The 22,442-nt window shown below is 39.5% G+C and overlaps 2 protein-coding genes across 7 annotated transcripts in view; both read right to left on the bottom strand.

Moving 5' to 3' along the window:
• LOC117575847 (dorsal-ventral patterning tolloid-like protein 1) overlaps positions 1-22,442 on the bottom strand; it is a 53,067-nt gene that overhangs the window by 5,632 nt on the left and 24,993 nt on the right. For 5 of the 6 annotated variants that reach the window (XR_007955422.1, XR_007955423.1, XR_007955424.1 and 2 more), the window contains 9 exons: positions 3,962-4,139; positions 3,832-3,858; positions 3,532-3,740; positions 2,396-2,609; positions 1,775-1,992; positions 1,154-1,280; positions 988-1,089; positions 503-931; positions 39-442 (listed from right to left, as the gene is read on the bottom strand). Coding sequence is in view for 3 of the 6 variants with exons in the window: in XM_052007758.1 (XP_051863718.1) it covers positions 39-442; positions 503-931; positions 988-1,089; positions 1,154-1,280; positions 1,775-1,992; positions 2,396-2,609; positions 3,532-3,740; positions 3,832-3,858; positions 3,962-4,139 (1,908 nt within the window). In the remaining 3 variants the exon portion in view is untranslated. Of the gene's footprint in view, positions 1-38; positions 443-502; positions 932-987; positions 1,090-1,153; positions 1,281-1,774; positions 1,993-2,395; positions 2,610-3,531; positions 3,741-3,831; positions 3,859-3,961; positions 4,140-8,946; positions 8,974-22,442 lie in introns of those variants that run through there. The other variant, XM_052007757.1, reaches the window with a different exon arrangement.
• On the bottom strand, positions 15,368-16,133 carry LOC117575851 (uncharacterized). Its single transcript, XM_034260271.2, has one exon. The coding sequence runs from the start codon at positions 16,082-16,084 to the stop codon at positions 15,974-15,976; it is 111 nt and encodes a 36-aa protein (XP_034116162.1). The 5' UTR covers positions 16,085-16,133; the 3' UTR covers positions 15,368-15,973.

Raw genomic sequence — 22,442 nt, 5'->3', positions numbered from 1 at the left:
TGCCATTCAAAGCAATTGCAAATTGCTTTAAAACTCACCTGCTGGATCGCCCTCGAGTGCAAACTGCTCAAAGTTAATCGACAGCTTGTAGCCGGCACGTGCAGTCATCACCCAGTTGCAGGCATTGGAGGCCATGCCGCGTCCAGGTGCTTTATAGCCTGCGGGATAATTAGGCGAAGTGATAATGCCCGAGTCCTCGTTGCTGAAATTTCCGCCACAGTCGCCGGCATCGGATTTGGCCGACTCGAAGAAATAGCGCGCCTTGAAGCCGCTTGCCACGCTCTCCTGATCCGTGTGCAACGTGATGCGCAGACCAACCGCACCCCGGGGGCTCTCAACGGGTCCGGGTGCTGTCAAACCACAATAGCGGCCGAGCAGGCGATCATTGTTGTCCCGATACACCACATACATTTCCAGCCAATCCTCAAAGCAGGCGCCGGAACTGTTATAGAATTTACATATTTTTAATATATATTTCTTTTAAGGATTATCCAAAATTTACCCATAAGCACCGGCTGTGGCATTCGCATTGTTGTCCGCCTTGATCTTGAAGTGATCGAAAACAATGGTCACCTGTTCGTTGTGCTCGGCCAAGAACAGATAGGAACAGTTCGTGTCCGACGGATAGTTGGAGGGATAGCGTGGACTGTTTAGCTCGCCGCGTTTCTTCGAGCTGCTCACATACGTGAAGCTGCAGGTGCCATCCGGTGCCGCAGTGCCGGGTATTTTATACTCCGTCTCGAATGTGTATTTGCCCTTAAAGCCACGCCCCTGCAGCTCACCCGAACTGAACACCATCGCCAAGCGTGGACCATCGCTGATCACACGCTGCGTCTCATTGCCGCACAGCTCATAATCAAATTTGTCATACGCATCGGCAGTCTCCTGTCCCTTTAGATAGATTTTCAGATAGCCATCAGTACAGTTGGATCTAAGAAAGAGCTCAATTAATAATCAATGTTTAATCAACAATTTCCTAGTACTCACTCGCTCTTGTCTTTGTGCTCCATTTTGGGTATGTTGAAAGAATTAAACTCGAGCCGTACACGCTCCAGATGCTGTGCATCCTGCATGCCATAGATGAAATATCTGTGGAAAGAACTCTTTAGTAAAGCTCATGTTTAAAATAGAAAGAGCAAGTTGAGTTACTTACCTACACACAGTTTTTGGTATATATGGATAGGGATAGTTAGGTGAGAGCACAAAGCCAGTGGATTCCTTCTTCGATAAAATCTTTTGATCACATTCTGAGCCACGTATGTGAATGCCATCATTTTCACCTGATGGATCATGTTTTTTTTGGTATTTATTGTTGCATTTACGAGTGAAGAAGTTTAGTTTATTTTTTTTAGCAGAGTAGAGTTTTGTAGCAGATTTCATCAGTTAGAATTTCGAGGAATTTTATAGAGATTAGTTATAGATTAGAGAGCGAGAGGGGAAGAGAAAGAAAGAGCAGCGAGTAGTTGATAGTTTCAATTAGTGATTTGTCAATTAGATCCAATTAAAAGAACGGGAAATGCGACAAAAATTAACAAAAAGCCACAAATAGTAGATAATGTGGCAACGGAAATGCAACAGACACATACAATGGAACCCTTAAATGTGTGTGTGTATAAATATAGGTGTGTGTTTGTGTGTGTGTGTATTGCGGCCATTTTGTGACAAAGTTGCGGCATTTAAAATGTTTGACCTCTTTTGCCACAAAATGGCCGCCGGTAAAACTGAAAGCAAGTGGATAGATAATTGTAAAATTGATGAAATTGTTAATACTTACGTATAAAATCTAATTTAACAAAACTTTCGCTAAATTCATAAATTCCTTTAAAGCCACGATTTTGCGTATTTGCGGTGCGCGGTAAGGTATAAAAATGAACAAAAAGGCTCGATTCGCTCGAATACAATACTAAGTTTCTTTGCTGTCCGCAATATGTACCGATTAATGCTGACGAATTGTCTGGACCATCGTACACTTTCACATAGTCAAATGGGCAGCTGATTGTTGGTTGTAGTTGTAGTTGTTGTTGTATTTGGTTGTTTTTGTGGTTGTAATTGTTGATAGATAGATAAATTTGTTGTAGTTGGAGTCGAATAGTTAGTTGGCAGATATAGATAGACAAATTGGAATAAAGCGTAGAGAATAGAATTTGTACATAGAATTTAAATGAACAATTGTTTGTTGCGGATAGTTGAAATTTATGATTGTTTTACTTTGTGTGTGTGTGTGTCTGTGTGTGGGTGTTGTCGTTTGTATAGCAGCTGCATGCTCAAAGCAATTTGCTTACACAATTTGCTCTGATTTTGACTTGTTGTGTGAGGGAGTGTGTAAATGTGTGTGTGTGTGTGTATGTGCGTGTGTGTAAGTTGTGTGGAATTGCGCAGCATTAGGGGTACTCACTGTGGTCCACCAAAAAACAGATCAAAATCACGAAACTCTAATCTAACTCTTTGATTCGATTCACCAAGAAATTGATATGTGCATGACATATCCTTCGGATAGGCACCTGGATAGGTTGGCGATATGAGTGCGCCAGTTTTATTGATACTCATGCTAGGCGTTATCGTGTAGGAACATGGCGACCCAGCAATGGGTATGCCAATTTCATATTCCGCTGCAAAAATCAACCATCAAGTTATTATCATATTGTAATTTAAAGTAAGAAAGCTAAAGTCGAGTGGGTTCGACTGTGAAATACCCGATACACAATTTTAATACAAGCAAAAGATGGGAATGCGGTATTATCGTTAAAAATAAACCGAATTAATATACCATAAATATACCAAACTAAACAAAATGAATGTACTGAAATAATGCAATGGTAATGTGTTATTATCGTTGAAATTTACCAAATAAATCTACCAAAAATATACTAAACACGCCAGAATTAATATACCAAAAATACTGAAATATATTAGATGAGTATTCCAATTATGCCGTGGAATAAAATATACGAAATGAAGCAATGATAATGTGTTATTATCGTAGAAATATACCAAATAAATCGACCAAAAATATACTAAACAAACATTAATATACCGAAAAATACTGAAATGTACTACATATGTATTCAAATTATACAATAGAATAAAATATTTGAAATAAAGCAATGGTATGTGCTATGATTGTTGAAAAATACCAAATAAACCTACCGAAAATATACTAAAGTAAACAAAGTGACTATACCAACATAATATACCACAGAATATAATATACAAAATTAATATTCCGTCAAAAATACTAAAATATACCAAATGTTATACTTCGTATGTATCTCTATCCTATTTTTGTCATATTAAATAATTTCTAAGATTTTAAAAATAAATTGTAACAAAGCTCTATTTTTTATAGACTTTGAGATTGAGATGTTCATATGGACAGACAGAAAGACATAGCTAAGAATATATGTATATACTTAATGGGATCGGAGATATCATCTTCTGCTTGTTACACAAATTTCCTGTAGTCACAAAATTATAATATTCTTCTATCCTATAAGTAGCGGGTATATGAAAATGGAAAAAAACTTGTCTTACATGCATTTATAAACCTAAACGTGCCCTCGAACAGATCGGTCGACACATTTTTGTTGCTAAAAAATGAAATTGCAACGGCGCGGTACATGGAAATGCGACGACGCGGCGGAATGGCACCACAATAGCGACCGCCGAATGGGGAATTGATCAGCTCCGCTGGTTCGGACGATTGCACCTCCGAGTAGATATCCATGTACTCATGAACACAGCTGTTGAGTGGGGGTGGAGAGTGTGGACAATTCAGATTTTTTGTATTGCTTCTTTTGTTAATTGTAATTATTAATTGCAAATGTTATTTACCTTGGTAATTCACCGACGGCCGAACCGCTGTTGCAAATTGAAAAAAAAGAACATAATTGGAAATTAAATGAATTTAATTGCTTTTGAAAAGTGTGGTTGGCTTTTGTGCGTATTGTCAATTTGTACTCACTCTGGCGGACTTCCTCTTAAATTAAAGGATTTAAAAACTACTTCGACGCGCTGTCCAGGTCCTGCTAGGAATGTGTAGAGGCATTGGCGCGAATGATTGCGATGGTTGTGCAGCAGCGGCGCCGTGAAGCTGCCGTTCTGTGGCCCGCCAATGCGCGACACAAACGTCTGATCACATTCTGTGCGGCAGCAAGTAACAGACAAAGAGAAAGAGAGAAAAAGACAAAAAGAGAAAGAGGGAAGAGAAGTTGCCACACACACAAAGGCATAAAGTTTGTGTGGGAGTGTGCGTGTGGTTTTGGCATTGATAAGTCGAGTTTGTTACAAGTCGTTTCTTTGGTTAGATATATATGTATATATATATATATATATAGACACACACAACAATACAAACACATACACAGAACGGTAGCAGTAAAACAAGAGTTTAACTGTTTGCATTTGCAGCCATTTGCTGTTGCTATTTGTTACTTTTTGGGTTTGGTGCTCGTGTGTGTTTGTGTGAGTGAACATGTCTCTGTGTATCTATGTGTTTTTTTTTGCGAATGCATGTGTGTTTGTGGGTGTGTGTGTATAACTAGAAAGCAGTTTTTTGTTTTCATTTTCAACTAAGTCAACTTTCAACTACGGTTAGACATTTAAATTTATTTGGTAACGTTTTTAACTACGGGCTGCGGGACACAAAAAAAAAAAAAAAGAACGAACACATCGAGAGAGTTTCGAGACAGACACAAGATTGAGAGAGTGAAATATATTTTTGGTTTTTGGTTTTTGATTGAGTATTGTAGGCGGCAAACCTACTTGGCGATTTTGTGGGCCGCACCGGCGCCTCCAAATATGCCACAACCGGCTGCATCCAAGGCTCGCCATCGCTCTCAACGCCAGGCGACTTCAAATGCCCCGTGGCTGCCACTGGAGGGAGTTTTTGAGTGAAGTAAGGTTGATGGAAGTGATTATTTGTTGGTAGTAGTTTTCGGGGGTATAGACGAAAGACAAATACATGTTGTTAATGATTTTGGATTTGAATTTTACATGACATTTCTATGTTGCTCTATAAATATGCATATGTGTGTGTGCCTGTGTGTGTGTGTGTGTATAAATTAAAGTTGACGTTAAACATGGAAAAACGCTTCAATGTTTATGACAGGTGCTCTAGAAATGTCTGTCTGTCTCTGCAGCGAACATTAACCGAGATGGAAGTGAGAGAAGAGGAAAACACGTATTTTCCATAATGAAATGTTAGCAACTATGTTAAAGAGGAAATCGCTGTTATTAAGCTGCACCCCCCCAAAAAGTAAACACACAAATAAATATATGTATATGCGATATATACAGACTCACACCCACTCAAAGGAATTGCATTGATTATTGTGGCAAAATGGTGGCGTTGGTGGCGTATGCGCAACGTTGTGTGCTTATAAGCGCGGAAATTGTGAACAGTTTTCCGTTCACTGAGTTTCACTTTGGCAAACACGCATAGCTCAACAAACACACACATACACACACACTCAGACTATCGTATACATTGTGAATTTTCAAGGTTTGATTGCAGTTAAAACTTGCTTCAGCTTCCTTTTAACTTTCGAGTGCAACTAATCGGCTTTAGCATGCCAGCAGCATACTCTCGATTCTGATGCTCGTCTCGTTTCGCTCAAAGCTCTCGGTAAGCATCTTTTGATACACGTTTTGATGAGCGAACGCACACGGCAACGGCACAGTCACAGTCACAACTTAAGCCTGGCATTCTGATTATGTTGTTGCTTTTCATTGGCACTTTTGTTGCAGCCAAGCATTTAAGTTCAAAGGCTGTCCACAAATGCGGTTGTGGCTTCTAATTAAATTCAATTTTGAACACATAATAAATGAGCTGAGCGCTGCCGCGTTTTAGTTTCGGTTACGCTCTCTGAGGTCTGCGTATGTGTGTGTATGTGTGGATAGCAGCAGCTGCTGCTGTTGCTGTTGCTGTGGTTGAAAAGTTATGTCTGGCAACGTGGAATCCCATCAAAATTTGTTTGGATTTAAAGCGCGTTTACTCTCTGCCCACATAAGTATGCTACACTTTTTAGCTTTAACTATTTTGTAATAGTAGAGAGGAGCATTTAATTATCTGTGCATCTAAAATGAATTAATTTCAATTTCTGCATTTGTTGTCACCCAATGCGAATGCGTGCCGATTGCTCCTAAAACTGCAAATAAATGACGTGCACAGCAGACCGAAAGTTTGCTCATTAAAATGAGAACGGAATCAAATCGAGAGAGATAGAGGGAGGAAGGATGCAAAGCACGCAACGTGTAAGGCTTGCTCTCTCTCTGTCTTTCTCTCTATATGTATATACCTTGGTGCGATAAACATGCCTGTTGGGGCGTGGCCATGGGCGTAGCAATGTCAACCGCAACGCAAACGGATGCGAGACCTGCACAATGCCAAAAGCCTCCAACCCCCCTCAAAATCCCAATCCACAATCCGTGTGACACAAAAAAAAAAAAAAAGGAAAAAGAGAAGCCCACTAGACACCTAACCATGACAATGACAATGCTGTGTGCAAAGCGAGCAAAGCGCGTCGCCAAAGTGTCAATAAATTTTATGCAGACGCCATTTGCATTGGCATAAATATTTTTGTTGAGCACTCGCAATTGTTGTTGTTGTTGCTGCTGTCTGTTGTCTTTTTCGCGCTGTCGTTTTGTCACGCCAAGCATTATGTTAATTTACAGCAGCCGTTTTGTTTGATATTGTTTTGCGAAAGTGTGCATAAAAATGCAGCATTTAATTGCATATTGTGCAACTAAAAACAATTCAACAACCAAAACCACAAAATGGCAGCAATAATCCGCGCAAACTGCCGTGTAAACAACTTGTCTGTGGCAATATATATTCAAAGTTAACACACACAGACAGAACAACATATGCCACAAGCACGAACAGGTGTAACCGACCACTTAGTAAGCAGAGAAGGGGGAGGGAACCGCAACATTGGTGCTGTGTGCAAATTACACTCCAAGGATGCGTGCAGACTAAATGCGTCGAGACTAAGAAGTTTGACGAACACGATGATGATGATGACAATGTCGATACGACGTTCCAGCTCAGACTCAGACTCAGACTAAGACTCAGGCATCCCAAGGCGACACGTAACATTACGCTAATAACCATAAGTACACTCACACATACACACACAGACAGACAGAAGACAGGTGTGTGTATAGAAATGTTTTATAGCTGATGTTAAGCTCTGGCATTGCAATACTTTTGCGCGCAAATAATTATTGCCAGCAATAAAAAGTTACCCATTAAAAGCGCTGCTTATAAAATTGAAGATGTTGCGGAAAAAGTCTTCTCTGACTGATATTGTGCTATCTTAATTGCAATAGTTTGTTAGATGCGTCAGCTGTCTGACTGACATTCAAGTTGCTTCTGACACTTTTGTCGGCACTCGCACAAATCTCCAGCTGTGCTCTGCAACTTCCCTTCAAGACACACACACACACACACACTCGAACTCGTAGAGAGTTCTTGAAAATTTAATGGCTGCCACTGCTGTTGGCACTTACAAAGCCACCCGCAGAGCGAGCTGCCCTCCTCTCCCCGTCTGAGAACAAGAACACCTCAGTTCGCACAGCTCATGTTACAGACAATTTGCGTTAAATTTACAAGTAAAGCCGTTGCTGTTGCCGTTTGCCAAATAACAGATGCACAGCCAGACAGAGACAGAGGGCAGAGACAGAGACAGAGGGCAGAGACCGCAACCACGATTGCGAGCGAGCCTTCTGCTTGTTATTGCTGTTGTTGTTGTTGTTGTTCTTGTTGCAAGAGCAATTAAAGTGGATTTTCATGAAAATGAGTTTTCCTAATAGTTTATTTAGCCCCGCTGAAATAAAATTCGTGACGGTAAAACGCGCCTTGATTAAGCGTAGGCAAAAGCTGCGACGATGGCGAAGGTAATATACACAAAACACATATATTTTTAGCCAGCGAGATAAGACGAAGCCGAGCCTCGGCCTTGGCTGAGGCTAATACACAATCTGGTTGCCATAGCTACCCCTGAGTAAATCCCTCTTGTTGTTGTCGTCACTCACTTAGTTATCTTTATCTCGAGGGCTGGGCATAATTATGCATATTATATTGCAGACTTTAAGTGCATATTTTGGTTGTACTCGTAGTTCAGCAGGTAGATTGAGTTTGATTTATTGCCAATTAGTTAGATAATTACATTCAAGTGCCCGCTATTAATTGGCACTTAGGTTGCTAATTGCAATTATCCAACGATGTTGCAGCTGGATTTGCATTAGGCTAAGTAGTGCAATATATTACGTATACGTAATGGATGATTATAAATATTCAATATCGGCAGCATGTCAATATTACACATACGTAACGTATACACATCACAAATCATTGCTGTGCTGCTCGGTGCTTTAATTCGGCTTAAGCCACTGACATGCTAATTAACTTTCTACTCACGCAGTGCCAACTAACGCTTCGACGGTCTTTAAGACCTGTCGACATTCGACAGGCTACCTAAACGGAGGGGAAAGGAAAGCGAAAGGGACGAAGTAAGGCGTATGCCAAAACAGAAGGCGCAAACTTTGACCAGTCATCGCTCGAGTGACTTGCGCAAAAGGTATTTCCATTTACATTTTCATTTTGATTTTGATTCTGATTTCGGTTTTCTTCTTTTTCTCTTGTGTGTATTTAAATGTATCTCGACGCCACTCAAATAACTTTGTGTAGGGTCAGAAAATTTGAATTTATTTTGCTGGCTGTGCATATTTATGCATCTACTTTGGTAACGAATTTTGCGTCAGAATTTGTCGAATTTCATATCTGATTTCTAAAATAAGTTGTAGCAAAAGAGGCCATTGAGGCGCTCTTGAAAGCTGCCATGCAACTTTTGAGCGCATTCAAGGCAAACTTGATCGATAAGTGGGCAATAATAATAATAATAATAAAAGCGATTCGTTTGCGAATTCGTTTGAAAAGTTACTTACGCTTTTGGCTGGCTTGTTGGAACGTACCTGCAACGAGAGAGCAAATATATATGCAGATTGTTAATTAAATGTTTCGCATACAGGCGGAGAATGGAACTGTTGATGATGCGGCTGCTGCTGCTGCCAACGTTTGTTAAAGGGCAGACCGCAAAGACAACAACGATTGAGTGCACTGAAGAGCGATTTCAAAGATATATTATGTGAGTGTAATTAAATGCAGACACACTTGCAACACACACACAGAACAGGCATACATCATTGTCGGCAACGTGAACAAAGGACTCTGAAGCTCGAGCGTCTTGGGCCATGTGGCCCTGACATCAAAAAGAATACAACACAGACAACAACTGCAATAATAACAACAGCATCAACGACAACAACAGCAGCCACAGCCACAGAGCAGCGACAGCAACTCAATAGGCGCCATTATGCATTCTGGCTGTGTGCGCCTTCGTGTGTGCTGAAGCACCTCATGTTGCATGCTGCTAATCAATCATGGCTTAGCTGCAGTTAGAGCAGCGACTGCTCTTCCAGCTGCTGCACTCAATGGGCAATTATTGATTGATGCCAAGTGCACATAGCGTTTCTCATTCTCCAAGCATTTTGTGGGTGTTGCTCAAGTGGCCACCCCAAAGACCCAACTACGCCGCTTGCCACAGCTTCTAACCCTGATCTAGTGGCCTTTTTCTATGGCATCTTGGGCCTGTTGTCGCTGCAGTCAATTGCAGCTGACAGCCAACCAAGCAGCAGCAGCAGCAGCCAGCGTGTCAATGTTAAGATTTTAGACATTGAAATTGCTTCGCCTTGCGTCCTCTTTTTGTGAGGCGTGAAAGCTTAAAGTTTTCATTTATTATGATGGCTAGAACAGCACAAAAAATGATGCAATCAATAAGTCAGCGATTAGATTGACTCTGTTGAAGTTGAATAGCTTATGCAGTAGACAGCTACTCGAAATTACTTAATTATTCAATAAATAACGCTGTAAACGCACTTTAGTAGATTAAAAATGTATGAAAACGTGTTTGGAGCAGCATAAGTTAGTACTTGGCGTATACGTAATACATTGCGTATACGCATCAGAGTCAAAGAAGAAGTTAGAGAGATGAAAAAACACTAACGTGCTCAATTTAAATGCTAAGTTTGTTTTGACTTGTCTTTAACTAAACTTTATCGCATTTATTTATAAGAATCAAGACTCTGATATACAGCTTTAAATACATCAGAGAAATTTCCACAAATAGTTTCATGTTTTTTTTGTGGTACAAAATAATATAAAATAAATATTCCATTGGCTTCTTGCCGTCGTCTTTTGTTTTGTTTGTATTGTCAACCTGTGCAGATTGACTGCATATTATTTTGTTTGTCTTCTAGGTTCAAGTTTGAGTTCTGCCCGCAAATTCACATTTCAAGTGAAAAGAATTTGAAAATTGTTGTGGCTTTGCCGTCGTTGTCGTTCTCGTTGATTGTGCATACATATTAGCATATTATTTAATTTAAATTGAAAGCGAATTGCGAATGAATTTTAGGCATGCGAAGCCAAACACAAAAGAAATGTATTCAAATGAGTCATGAAAATTAAGTGAAAGTGCCTGGCAACTGCTGCTGTTAACTCAATCTCCTCAACTCCTAAACTCCTCAACTCCAACTCTAACTGTCGCCAATCACAGTCAGAGTCACGTCTTTGGGTAGGTGTAGTTTTTGAGCTGAGGCAAATGCGCGAGATGTAGATAACATAACGCCATGGAATTCGTTAGACAAATAAAACTATAAATAAAGGCGTTCCCCCTCCAACTCATCAGATCAGGGGGGAGTGGAAGAACCTATTTACATAAGTGCTGGCGCACGTGTTTGGATATTTCTTTTAGTTTTATATGCCAGACAATGTCGCGCGCTAACAAACACAAACGCAAAACACAAACACAAAAACACATTCCTGTACGCCTCCTTTGATAATTCAATAAACTAAACAAGATTCTGCAGAAGATTTATGGGTTTGCTGAACCCACACAGCAAAGCCACAACTCACCGAGGCAGTGCCGAAAAACAACGCTGAGGGGTTTATAAATCTTTATTTCAACACACACTCTCCACTGACACTGACTCTGATTCTGACTAGTGACATCAGAACACAACAGCAGAGCTTATCTAGGGGGTCGGTTGGTCTTATTAAAATGCCATCTGAAAGATTTAAAATTGTCCTTTCATAATGAAGAGCACGCAGCAGCAGCTGCTACATGAATTGCCAGGCACTTATGCTCAATAAATGCCTATAAAATCGTGCCACGCTGTCACGCTGCCATTAAAATGCACAACGCACCTCGAAAAATAGGCAACAGACAACAAAATGCCAAAAAATGAAATATGCGATGGGAATGTGTTGTGTTTCTGTGTGTGTGCGTGTGGGTGTAAGTTATTTGTTTGTTTGCTTGTGTGCCACAAATCTGTGTATTATTTTCGCGGCATAACGCAGTTTCAGTTTTAAAAGGCCAACCATTTGTTACAGCAGCCCCAAAGCTCTCGTTGCTTCAGGTTACACAGCTCATCCTCCGCCCATTTGGGTTGCCCCAAGCTCCTCTTTTTCATCCCCCTCAGCTCTGATACTCCTATTGCTGTTGCTGTAACGTTCGCACATTAAATTGATGGCCTAGGCAGCAGCAGCAACAACATTTACCAAAACAGCAACAGCAGCAGCAGCAGCCAACGAATTGATTAATTGACAGTTGACTCAGCGGCATTTTAAGAGGTCGCACAACACACACATACACAGTATGCTCTCGCTTTAATGTCCAGCATTTTTATGTGTGTGCCCAAAATGCGCGAAACAATGTTTTTTCAGTTATTTGAGTTTGCGTCACATTTCATATTTTCGATAAAAGTGCATTAAATTTCAGTCGATTAGACAAGCGACAAGTAAAAATTGCCATTTGATAAGCGCGAAATTGGCAAAAAGCATTTCTTGGACATTTTCTATCTGCAGTTTACGCATCGCTGACTGCAAAATGCTAGACACTATCTCAAATGCAAATGCAAATGAGGCAAAAATTGTGCATAAATTTCGAGCTGAAATTTACTTTGTTAACAAGTAACTAAAGCGTTCACTTGTTACTGACGCTTGAATCTTTCCCTGCGCTGTCGCTGTTTTTGGTTGTTTTTGTTTTCGATTTGCTGCCTTCTAATTGCGTAATTTCCTTTAGTTAATTGCTTTTTGGCCATTTGCGGGGAGAGAGGGGGGAGCAAATTGACAGCAAAAACTATGCTTAGTTTAGCGACTGCCTCGCTGTTTGGCTAATTGCCGACAGATTTGTAATATGATTTTTGTTGCCACGTCACACAAATTGAAAATTGAAAAAGCGCTACATTTGCATAATGCCAACACTAAAGCAGGAAAGCGGAGGCGAAGGCGAAGAGGAACATGGTTATTGAGCATTGCCGAGTGTGTTAAGAGCACACAGCACAAATTGTTGATATGCAAACGGTCGCAGTCATAAAACGTGACATTTGGCGTGAGGTCGAATCGCATCGACTGTCCATAAATACAGCTAAGCATGTGTGTGTAACACACACACACACACACACACACACAAACTATAGTACTTGAAAAGGTAGCTGACTACTGACTGAAAAACTCAAAATGAAACGCAATTTACATATATGCTCACATGTTAGCATACTTATGGGGGCACCTCAAAGCTAAAACTTGTTTGTGTGTGTGTGTGTGTGTGGATTTTTATGAGCAAGTTAAAGGTAAAGGTGGATCCAACGACTTGCCCTAATCTGCATAATAATAAACCACACTCACACCACACTCGCACACACACACTCGCACACCTCCACAGAAAGTCACACAAAAAGTGCCAAATTGCCGCCTCAACGCAAGCAGCTTCCACTCCGTTTTGCCCGTGTGTTTGTTATGAGTTTTCTCCACCTAAATTTCTCGCTCTTCCCCTCTCTCTCGCTCCCCTTCACCTCTGCCCACTTGCCATATTTAATATTGTGTAAATTGAATTTCCATCACTTTATGATTACTTGACGCTCTCAGTCGGAAATACTTGCATAACGGACACAAACAGGTCAACCCAAGTCTCTACCAACCTCCCCAACTCCCTTCGCTCATCACTCTCTCTCTCTCTCTCTCAGTCCCAGAGAGCAGAACACGCGGGACAACACGACACAAACACAAATCAAATCGTTTTCCAGGCTGGCGCAAAAGTTCTTAAATTCACAATTTCACGGCAGTTTCTCTGCTATTGTTTATTCAAGTGGAAAATTTTCATTTCATATTACCACATTTGGCAAAAGATGAATAACTGTTTGGAATTAAAGACAAACAGAAATTTAAATGCGAAATTCAAATAATTTTTCAATTTATATTTAAATTTGCAATCTAATTTGTAGACTAGTGTCTACAAATGTCTTTCAGATTTATTGTTATATTTTAATTTGCAAACTGTTTTGTTAAATTGAGTATTTCCTTTCTTTCTTTTTTTATATTTTAATTTCCAAACTAATTTCTTTAATAAATGGGTCTATTCTTTCTGTTTTTAGAGTTGGTAGAAGCGATGCGATCAGGTAAAAATTGTAGAAGTTATGTTATTTAAGAAATGCTTTTGTCTAACAACAAACACCTACTTTAATACTGCCTTAACTGCTTATTCTGGCAATTTGGTATTTTGAGTACTCTATGGTATTCAATGTAGTATATCAATATACGAAAATAATCTTAGCTATTTTGGTTAAAAATCCACTATTTTCAGTACTCTAAGGTATATTTTAAATTTAGTTTATCAATATACTAAATATAACACATAGTATCTTTTAGTATTTTAGCGGTATTTTAATTTGGTATGTTTTAAAAATAATACTGCATCGTTCTGCTCTTATTCAAAATATCCTTCTTACTTGTTTTATATTTTAATTTGCAAAGTTTGCAATTTGCAGATTCGTGAATTTCTTTAATAAATTATTTCTTTAGAGCGTTACTTTTTTCCTTTTTATTTTTGAATTTACAGACTAGTGTATTTCCTTAATAAATGATTTTCTTCTTTCTTTAGAGCGTTACTTCTTCCCTTTTTATATTTTAATTTACAAACTAATTTGCAGACTAGTGTATTCCTTTAATAAATGGCTTTCTTCTCTCCTTTTTTTTTGGGTCTGATAGGCAATGTCCGTGTAAGCCAGTGACAAGGCCAAAAGCCAAACATGCCTAACAAATGTGCTGTTATTTAGGCTGGCTATTTTCAGGCTGGTGTCGAACACATTTGCTGCCTTATCCCCACAGGCCAGCTGCACTTTAATGCCACACCACAAGCTGGCAGCTGGCAACGTTTCCATGTTGGCATTTTAATCAACTCGCTGGCTGTCTTCTTGGCTGAGAGAGAATCATTGACAGGACCTGAACTAATAAAACTTTATTGCCCGACACCTCCCGCTGCTCGTGCTACAGATTTTTATGTTGTTGAGAATTTATAGTCTAAAACTGAGACCGAGAAAGTGAGAGCGAGAGCATTTTTCGAGCTGTGCGCTGGTAGCTGTTTGCATATTTGCTTGCAACATGCTGCAACAGTCGTAGATGCAACGCAGTGCGAAGAAAAACTCCCTCGAGTAAAAAGCAAAAGCTACTTGAGAATGGAAATTGAAATTGAATTTGATTTTCATTTTGGTTTGGCACGCTTTTGTTGTGCAAAGTTGTTGCCAACTTGTCGAAACAAATTGCAATCGCACCGCAAAATGGCAATCATTTGTGGTCTGTTCAAGCGGTTGATGATGACGTTTATTCATTTAGTGGCAAATTTATCTACATTTAATATACTCAATGTTCAGCTGCTGTCGCTTACCTTAAAAAGTTGTCGATTCTGATATAATACGAGTAGTTCGATTGAATAATTAATGCGTTTATTAGTTTCAATAATGTATAATTATATTGTTAGTTTATAGCGCCGCGCCACGTTTTGCATAATTCGATTATAGACATTTAATTCGTGGACTAAGACATTGGACATTGAATAGTAGTTGGTAGTTAACTAATTACGTACAGGTAACCATAATATGTATTTCAATTGTTTACACGCACACACATAAAACTTATTCAAAAAATTGTTATTATTTTCTGTTTTTATTGATATATAAAATGCATATCATTTTTGTTGCTACAACTATTGCCTCGACTTGTCCCGCTAACAAGTGCATAACATTAACTAAATTTTTTGTTGAGCTCTCTTTGCTATTGTCCTTCCATATTCCTTCTTCTTCTTCTTGCGTGCTGTCTTCTCCTTTGGACTGTTTGGCTTAGTTTCTTGTCAATTCAAGACATTAACATTATCATGAACATTAACATTAAAGTTATGGTTAATTAATTTCTTGGCTTAGTTATACAGTTAATGCATATGGCTGCGTGTGTGTATAAGTTTCATTTTTTTTTGTTTTTTTGTTTTTTTTTCTTTGCAACATCAATAAAACATCAATAAAAATGTATTAACAACACTTGTATAAAAACGCGACGTTACGACGGTTGGGTTACACACATTAGAATACACATATATATATACATATGTACCTATTATGTTAGTATATATACACACTTATCTGTGTTCTATATATATTTTCTTGTAATATTAACACACATATATTTTTGTAAAGGGTTTTACTACGTTTTTTGAGATGTTTTGCGGCATATGAGGAATGATCCAAATTTCCATTTATTTAATTTTAAGTTATTCATTATATTTTTATTAATTTTTGTTATGCTAATAATTTCACATCACAGCCAATGGGTACTGACGATGGGATGCTTGCTCTCTCTTTTCCTTGATATCGCTGACTCTTCTTCTCTCTCTCTCTCTCTCTCTGTTGATCTTCTTCATTCGCTCGTCTCGTGTTGGATTGCAGTGGATTATAAGGTTTCATTTTATGTGTTTAGTTGTTGTGTTGTGTGTTTTGCTTGTGTGGCAATGCGATCTGCCCGTAACTAACAGTTGGGGGGCCTCTGTTATCCATCTGGGAAGTTGCCAGGTCCCAGCTGGAGCATATCTCATTTAGGCTCCTCAAACTGCTGGCCAACCACTATGATGATCACAATGAACACCGCCAGCAGAACCAAGATGCAGCAAATGGCCACGGCCACCATTGCGCTGTTACTCATCCTTGAGCTCGCTGTGATCAACGACTAGAATGTGTTGAACTGTTGTAGTTGTTGTTAATAAGCTGTGTGGGATACAAATATATATTTTTGCATATTTTCCTTTCATTTTTACTCGCACTATATTGCCTTTTTGTCTGTGCACATTTGAGATCATCTATGGGGATTAAGTTGAGCGTTGAGGCAGCACCCGAAAATGTGGCCCTCAATCAGTTGTCATAACTGAAAGCCGACCCCCCGACAATGCTGAGGCCATTCTTCTGCTGCGGGCGACCCCAAAACAAATTACCAGTCATAAATTCCGAGAACTGCCTATCAGTCGCTCGGCTGTGCGTAAAATGTTGCCCCTTCCATCGTTGGCTTCCGGTTTCGATTGCCCTTTCAGTTCACAACCCTTTCGCTAGTCACTCGCTGACAGCTTGTGGACAGCCCAAAACTTGTCACACGTCGGCGTCCGCATTGTGCAGTAACAAATTGCACAATCTCTCTGAGAGTGTGACAGTGTGTGGGTGTCAACGTGGCACTTCATCAAGAGGCGCACAAGTGGAAATTTACCAAAAATCACGACCAATAATAGTGAGTACTCCCGCCTGACCCGAGGCAGCTATTAGCGTGTGTCTCTGTGTGTGTCTCTGACAGATGATTAATGTTGTACTCTGTGCAACAACAGAACAGAACAGAACAGCACAGCACAGAATGCAATGTGATGCAATGTGTTCATTATCCTGTCTAATCGACGCCTGAGTCAACAGTAATGGACAGCCTCTGCAATAATTGACCTAAATTCACTTCATATCCGCACACACGTGGCAGGAAAATTCAATTACCGCTAAAACAAAACTTGACAGCAGCGATAACAAAAAAAAAAAAAGAAAGTGGTAAAAAGCAACAAGCTTCAAACTAACAAACATTGCGCTGAACGACTATGAGTTTGTTATACCTGGCGTATGATTAATATGCAGCTCTTACTAGTTCATTTTTAACTTACTAAATAAAGCAATTGAAAATGCAAAAGTTTGCTTAAAACTTCTACACAATATGGGCCATCAAACCATTCAAAATTTACAACTTTCTTATACCTGTCGTATGAGTAATATGCCATATATTTAAAGGCGTTCTCTATTCCAAACTTAAATTGCTAAGTAAAGCAGTTGAAAATGCCAAACGTTAGCTAAAACTTCAGCACAATATACCCCATCAAACAATTCCAACTTCACAGAGCATATAAATATATAAAATGTATTGCACAAATGAAAACTGCGCTGACATTTTGTCAATGGGCCAAAGGTAACACAGCAAATATGAAACAAGCAACACAAAAATTCAATAACAACAAAGCTACACAAAAAAAAAACGTCGAAAAAAAAGTAAAACACTTTTGATAAGTTTTTCCGCACACTCTGTCAAATGGAAGGTGAGCGGAATTGAACATAAAAACTAATATTGCTCATACCCAGCGTGGTCCCAGCTGCTGGCAGCAAATGCACGAAAAAACAACAACAAAACGAGAGAAGTAAAAATTTTCAATTGAATCGACAGCGAACAGATCGGTGGGGTGAGGGGGTGAAAACCTTTTCGCCTGCCAAAGACATTTCAAAGCGGCATCGGCGTCGACGTTCGCTTAGCATTTGAATTTTCTTTTCATGCGCCATTTAGCAAAAGGGTCTTCGCTAGTTTCTGAAGAACTATCAGTTGTCTATTTATAGAGAGTGAATTAAAGTGGGTCGCAGTTGAATGCTTTGGGGGCGATTAATTAGGGATTTGACTCATCATTTGCAGGCAGGCAGGCCTGAAAGGCTCGTCGGCTATTTACATATTTCGGCGTTATTTTATTTTATTTTATTTGGGGCTTGACGTCGCTTTAATGCCTCTCGTTATTTATGTGCTTGTTTTTGGCATCGCTTCGTTCTTTTCCTTTTTCGCTTTTTTTTTGTTGTGCGTAATTTGTGTGAAATGTTATAAATAAACCTGAGCATAGTTTGAACTTGTCGGCTTTTGTTTTTTGTGTTTTTTATGTTTTTTTTTTGCTGCTGCTACTTCCGTGTCCCTTTTTTTTTGGCTGTCCCTTTGAATTGGTCAATTAATATTAATGAAATGGCGGCGCACACAATTCCCTCACACGCCCAGCTAAATGGCCCTTGTTTGGCTCTGATAAATGTAGCAAGTACATAATTTATGCGGTTGTGTCTGGCCGCAAGTTAAAATTCAACAGCATTATTAAAGCGCTTGTCATAAAAGTTATGATCAAAGAGCGATCGATGTTTGTGTGACTAAGTGTGTGTAATAAGAAGTTTCATTTATCTGACTTATTTTTAGCTTACACGTCGAATCTGTGAAAGAGCAAACGTTGCGTATACGTAACGTATGCCCTCTGACAATTGAGATGCGCATGTTTATGGCATATGCATTGTGTGTGTGATGGCAAAACAATAATAAGCTTGAAAAGTCTTTATGCTTTTCTTATTGTGGCATTCGCCACATGTTGTAAGACACTTCAAAGACCTTACACACACACACACACACATATTTCAATGACACATATCGCCTGTCGGTTTGTCTATGGGTCTTAATTAAATTAGCGCAACCCACAAGCGACAACCGACAACAACAACAGCTGGCTGTGAAGGCAACGAGCCCCAACAAGGGACGATAGCAAGATGACAACAGCCTGTCACCCTCGGGGACTCCCCCCCCCAAAAAAGCATAAGGATCAAGGAATGCCTCCCGCATTCTGTGTGAAATAAAATACAATTTGCAATTTCGTAAGTTTTATGCGCACATTTGCACAAAAAATTTGTTTATGCTGACTGAATGAATGTACGCACTCATATAGGGAACATGACGCCGCCAAATGGAGCTGAAACTGAAGCTGAAACTGGTACAAAATGCTTAGCCATCGACATCATCGACTGTGCGTGACGTTGCCGAAAAAGAACGCAGCGAAATGTTTCGCTTTTTATGAATTCAATTTACGTTTTGACTGTTTTCGTTGTCGTTGCCGTTTAAAGTGAGCTGCCATCCAAATTATAGAAACTGGAAACAGGATGTGACGCGTTTTAAAGGACCCCAAGTTCAACTGCTTGACTAGCAGCGTTGACCTTGAGGCTGGCTCCAAGTGTTGCCAGCGGGTCGGCTTTGCACTCTATGTGTGTGTGTGTGTGTGGACGAAAAACAATGCCAAGCATAAATGCTTCAAAAGTGCTTTAAGATTGCGCTGCAGCAGCAGCAGCTGCTGTTGCTGCTGTCTTTGCAATGTCAAAAGTCAAAAGTGCATTAAAATAATTGCACTTGTTTAGTCCGCACTCGGCAACTGCCAGCAAAACATTTTTCTGATTTTCTGCCAGGTGAGTCCGTCTCTTTCTCTCAGTCTATTTCTCTCTCTCTCTCTCTCTCTCTCTCTCTCTCTCTTTCTCTGTGCATGTGTGCGTAATATTTCCGCCAGTGACTACACTTAAACTTGATTTCTGTAGATCTTTTGTCTTTGCGCCTTTTTAGACAAGACGTCTGCCGCTCTTTGTTGCACACGAAAGATTTATATGCCCCATTGCTACCGCTGCTGTTGCTGCTGTCTGTGTGAGTAACTTAACCTCGACTCAGTGGCAAACGCTTGCCCTTCATACGGTATTGTCTTGTCCGCTGCTGCTGCTGCCACGTCTCTCCTGTTGCATGCCTCGCTTTCACTTTCGCTTTATGCGAACGCTTTAAAGATTACGCAAATGCGACACAAAGGCATACTTTTTTTGTTGTTGTCTTTCTTTATATATACTTTATACTATATGCCACAAAAAGATATCGTAATATGGCAGGGCGACGACAGTCAAAAGGACGACAAGTCCTGCGCTTGCAGGTCGCTTTGTGTGTATATGTGTGTGTTACCGTTGTGTGCGACCCCAACGAAGAAGATTGATGAAATTCTTGACTAAATCACATTGCCATTTATGTTCGCATAATAACTCGACTGAATGCCTCACTTTTAGCCATACGATTGTCCCTCTGGTTATGCAAAGCATCTTCCAACAACAGCATAAAGTACTACCTCAATTCGTCGCAGCAAATTCACATCTTTTATTTATGCGTGGTACAAATGAAATTTGCACAAAAAATATTGAAATTCAAATGAGCAATAAGTTCGAATTCAAATTACATTTGCTGCTCATTAAAAATTGAAGCAATTGACTCTGATCAATCGAAATAAATATATGCAAAAAAAAATGTTTCCAGAACAATTACTTCAGCTGCTGTTAATTGGTAGCTTAACTTGTGGCAACATTATGTACTTGATTTATGGACAAATTGAAGCGTTTAAAGCACAGTATTTCTGCGTTGAGCACACTCAATTGAAGCATGCTTATTTCTTGGAATTAGGGACAGTATTTCATTTGAATTTACCACAACCTGTGAGCATCATTTTTTTTGTTGAATATGCACATAATTTGATTGTATTCTCAATATATTCGAGGCTCATCCACTCGATTATCAGCTCATCCAGCGATAATTGTGTACCATTAATATTTAATGTGGCTGAAACTTTGCCTTTTTATTATTGGCTCGAACCGCACATTAACGAGTTTTATTGAAATCGGCATAGTTTGTGCTTTATTATCACAGTATTTTCTATATTTTGTGTGTATGTGTGTGTTGCTTATCTGCTTTGTGCTCATTGAGAGAGCTTTGGCTATATATATGTATGTAGTATCTATAGATAGCCATAAATTCATAATGCAAACAAAGAAAAGTTTTTGTGTGTAACACTCTTGGACAAGTTTTCGCTCTGTAATGCTGTCAAGTTTGGCCATTGGAGCAACTGAGATTGATTGACCGTCTGCAGTTAAGTGAAAATGACTTTGTACAACTCGAAAGCTAATTGATTAGATTGTCTGAATAATAGACCAGAACCTGCCACTCTCATGTCAAGTTATAAATATGAAAGCAGTTCGGTTCTTCTTCAAATAATGTCATTTTACATTGACACAAAATGTAATTAACTTCGTCATTGTTTAAAATAATTGTCTGAAGTAATTTACGTTTTTTTTTTTTTTGTTGATCAAATAATAAAGTGTAATCGCTTTATTGTCCATTGAGTTTTTGAGTGCGTTACACCGGGCGTATACTTAACACTTGCCACTGGCAGTGGAAGTCTAATCAGTTTTCAATTACTGAGCAATTTGAAGCTTCTTAGAGTTAATAAAGTGCCAAGACTCCAATTAAGAGGCTTAGCCAGCATCCTTTTTAGAAATCAGTGAGAGAGAGAGAGGTTACATCAAACGGCGAGACAGGTTTTGCAGGCTACAGCTTATTACGCTTTAATCAGCAAACTCATTAGCTCATGGCGTTGACATGCCAAATATAATTTAAAGTGCGCCCAGTTGCCACGCCTCTGTTAGACAACTGCCAAGCTGTGTCCGCTGTGCTGAAGTTGTTTGGCTACAGAAAAGTTTGCGCCTGTCAGGCGGAGCATCAACTTGCTGTATAATATAGTATATACAAAAAAGTTGCAACATTTTTCTATATATTTCTCATATCACATGACAACGGCAGCAGCAACATTTTGTTGCAACTGCCCAGAAAGTACAACACACATAAAACTAAAAATAAATAAATAGAACCGAGTAAAGCCTTCAACAACAACAACACCAACAAGAAGAACAACAAGAGATTCACTCATGTGTATGAGGCGCTAATTAATTTCGAGTTTTGGCTTCAAAAGTTACGCATACGCAACGTGCGACCAATGCCAATGGGCAAAATTATAATAATTTTTTTTTCCTGCTCTGCTTTTTGCCGGCAAATAGAAATGAAAAAGCGCAGCACCCCGGAAATAATCAAAAAACAAAACGGAAACTTGCCATATCCACAGCTCTCTCTCTCTCTCGCCCCTCTCCCTTCTCTCTCTCTCTCTCTCTCGCCCCTCTGGCTAGCCTTCACTTTGGACTCCCTTCAACTGGCAGCCGCTTAGCATTTTTCTTTGCATTTCATGCGGCAGGAAAAAAGTTGCTGAAAACTGGGGGGCATATGAGCCAAAAGTGGCTGGCGGTTGTTAAGTATGCAGTTGGAAAGGATGTGGCGGTATGGGGGCGTGGCAGTGGAATTTTCATGAGTTCGCATAAAAGTTGAGCAAGTGCAACAGCAGCAACAGCTCATTATGAAATACTTAGTTCGTCAACCGTAGTTTGGGATTAGATTCAACTGCTCCCACACACAGTAAATAAAAAAAAGGCCAATAGAAATTTTAATGTTGCACCACAAGAGAAAACCCAAAAACAGCGACAGCAAATGAATAAATTATTTATGCGTTAAACGTTAAAATCCTCCTTCTTCTTTATAGTCGTAACTCAACCTTTTTTTTACGTTTCGTTCGCTT

This window comes from Drosophila albomicans, chromosome 2R (assembly GCF_009650485.2).
Source record: "Drosophila albomicans strain 15112-1751.03 chromosome 2R, ASM965048v2, whole genome shotgun sequence".
NCBI classification, from domain to species: Eukaryota; Metazoa; Arthropoda; class Insecta; order Diptera; family Drosophilidae; genus Drosophila; species Drosophila albomicans.
Note: the sequence above shows the minus strand (reverse complement) of the source record. Positions and strands in the feature narration are given on the sequence as shown.

Coding starts and splice junctions, on each gene's coding strand:
- LOC117575851 (XM_034260271.2), bottom strand. CDS start 16,084: ATGAGTAACAGCGCAATGGTGGCCGTGGCCATTTGCTGCATCTTGGTT.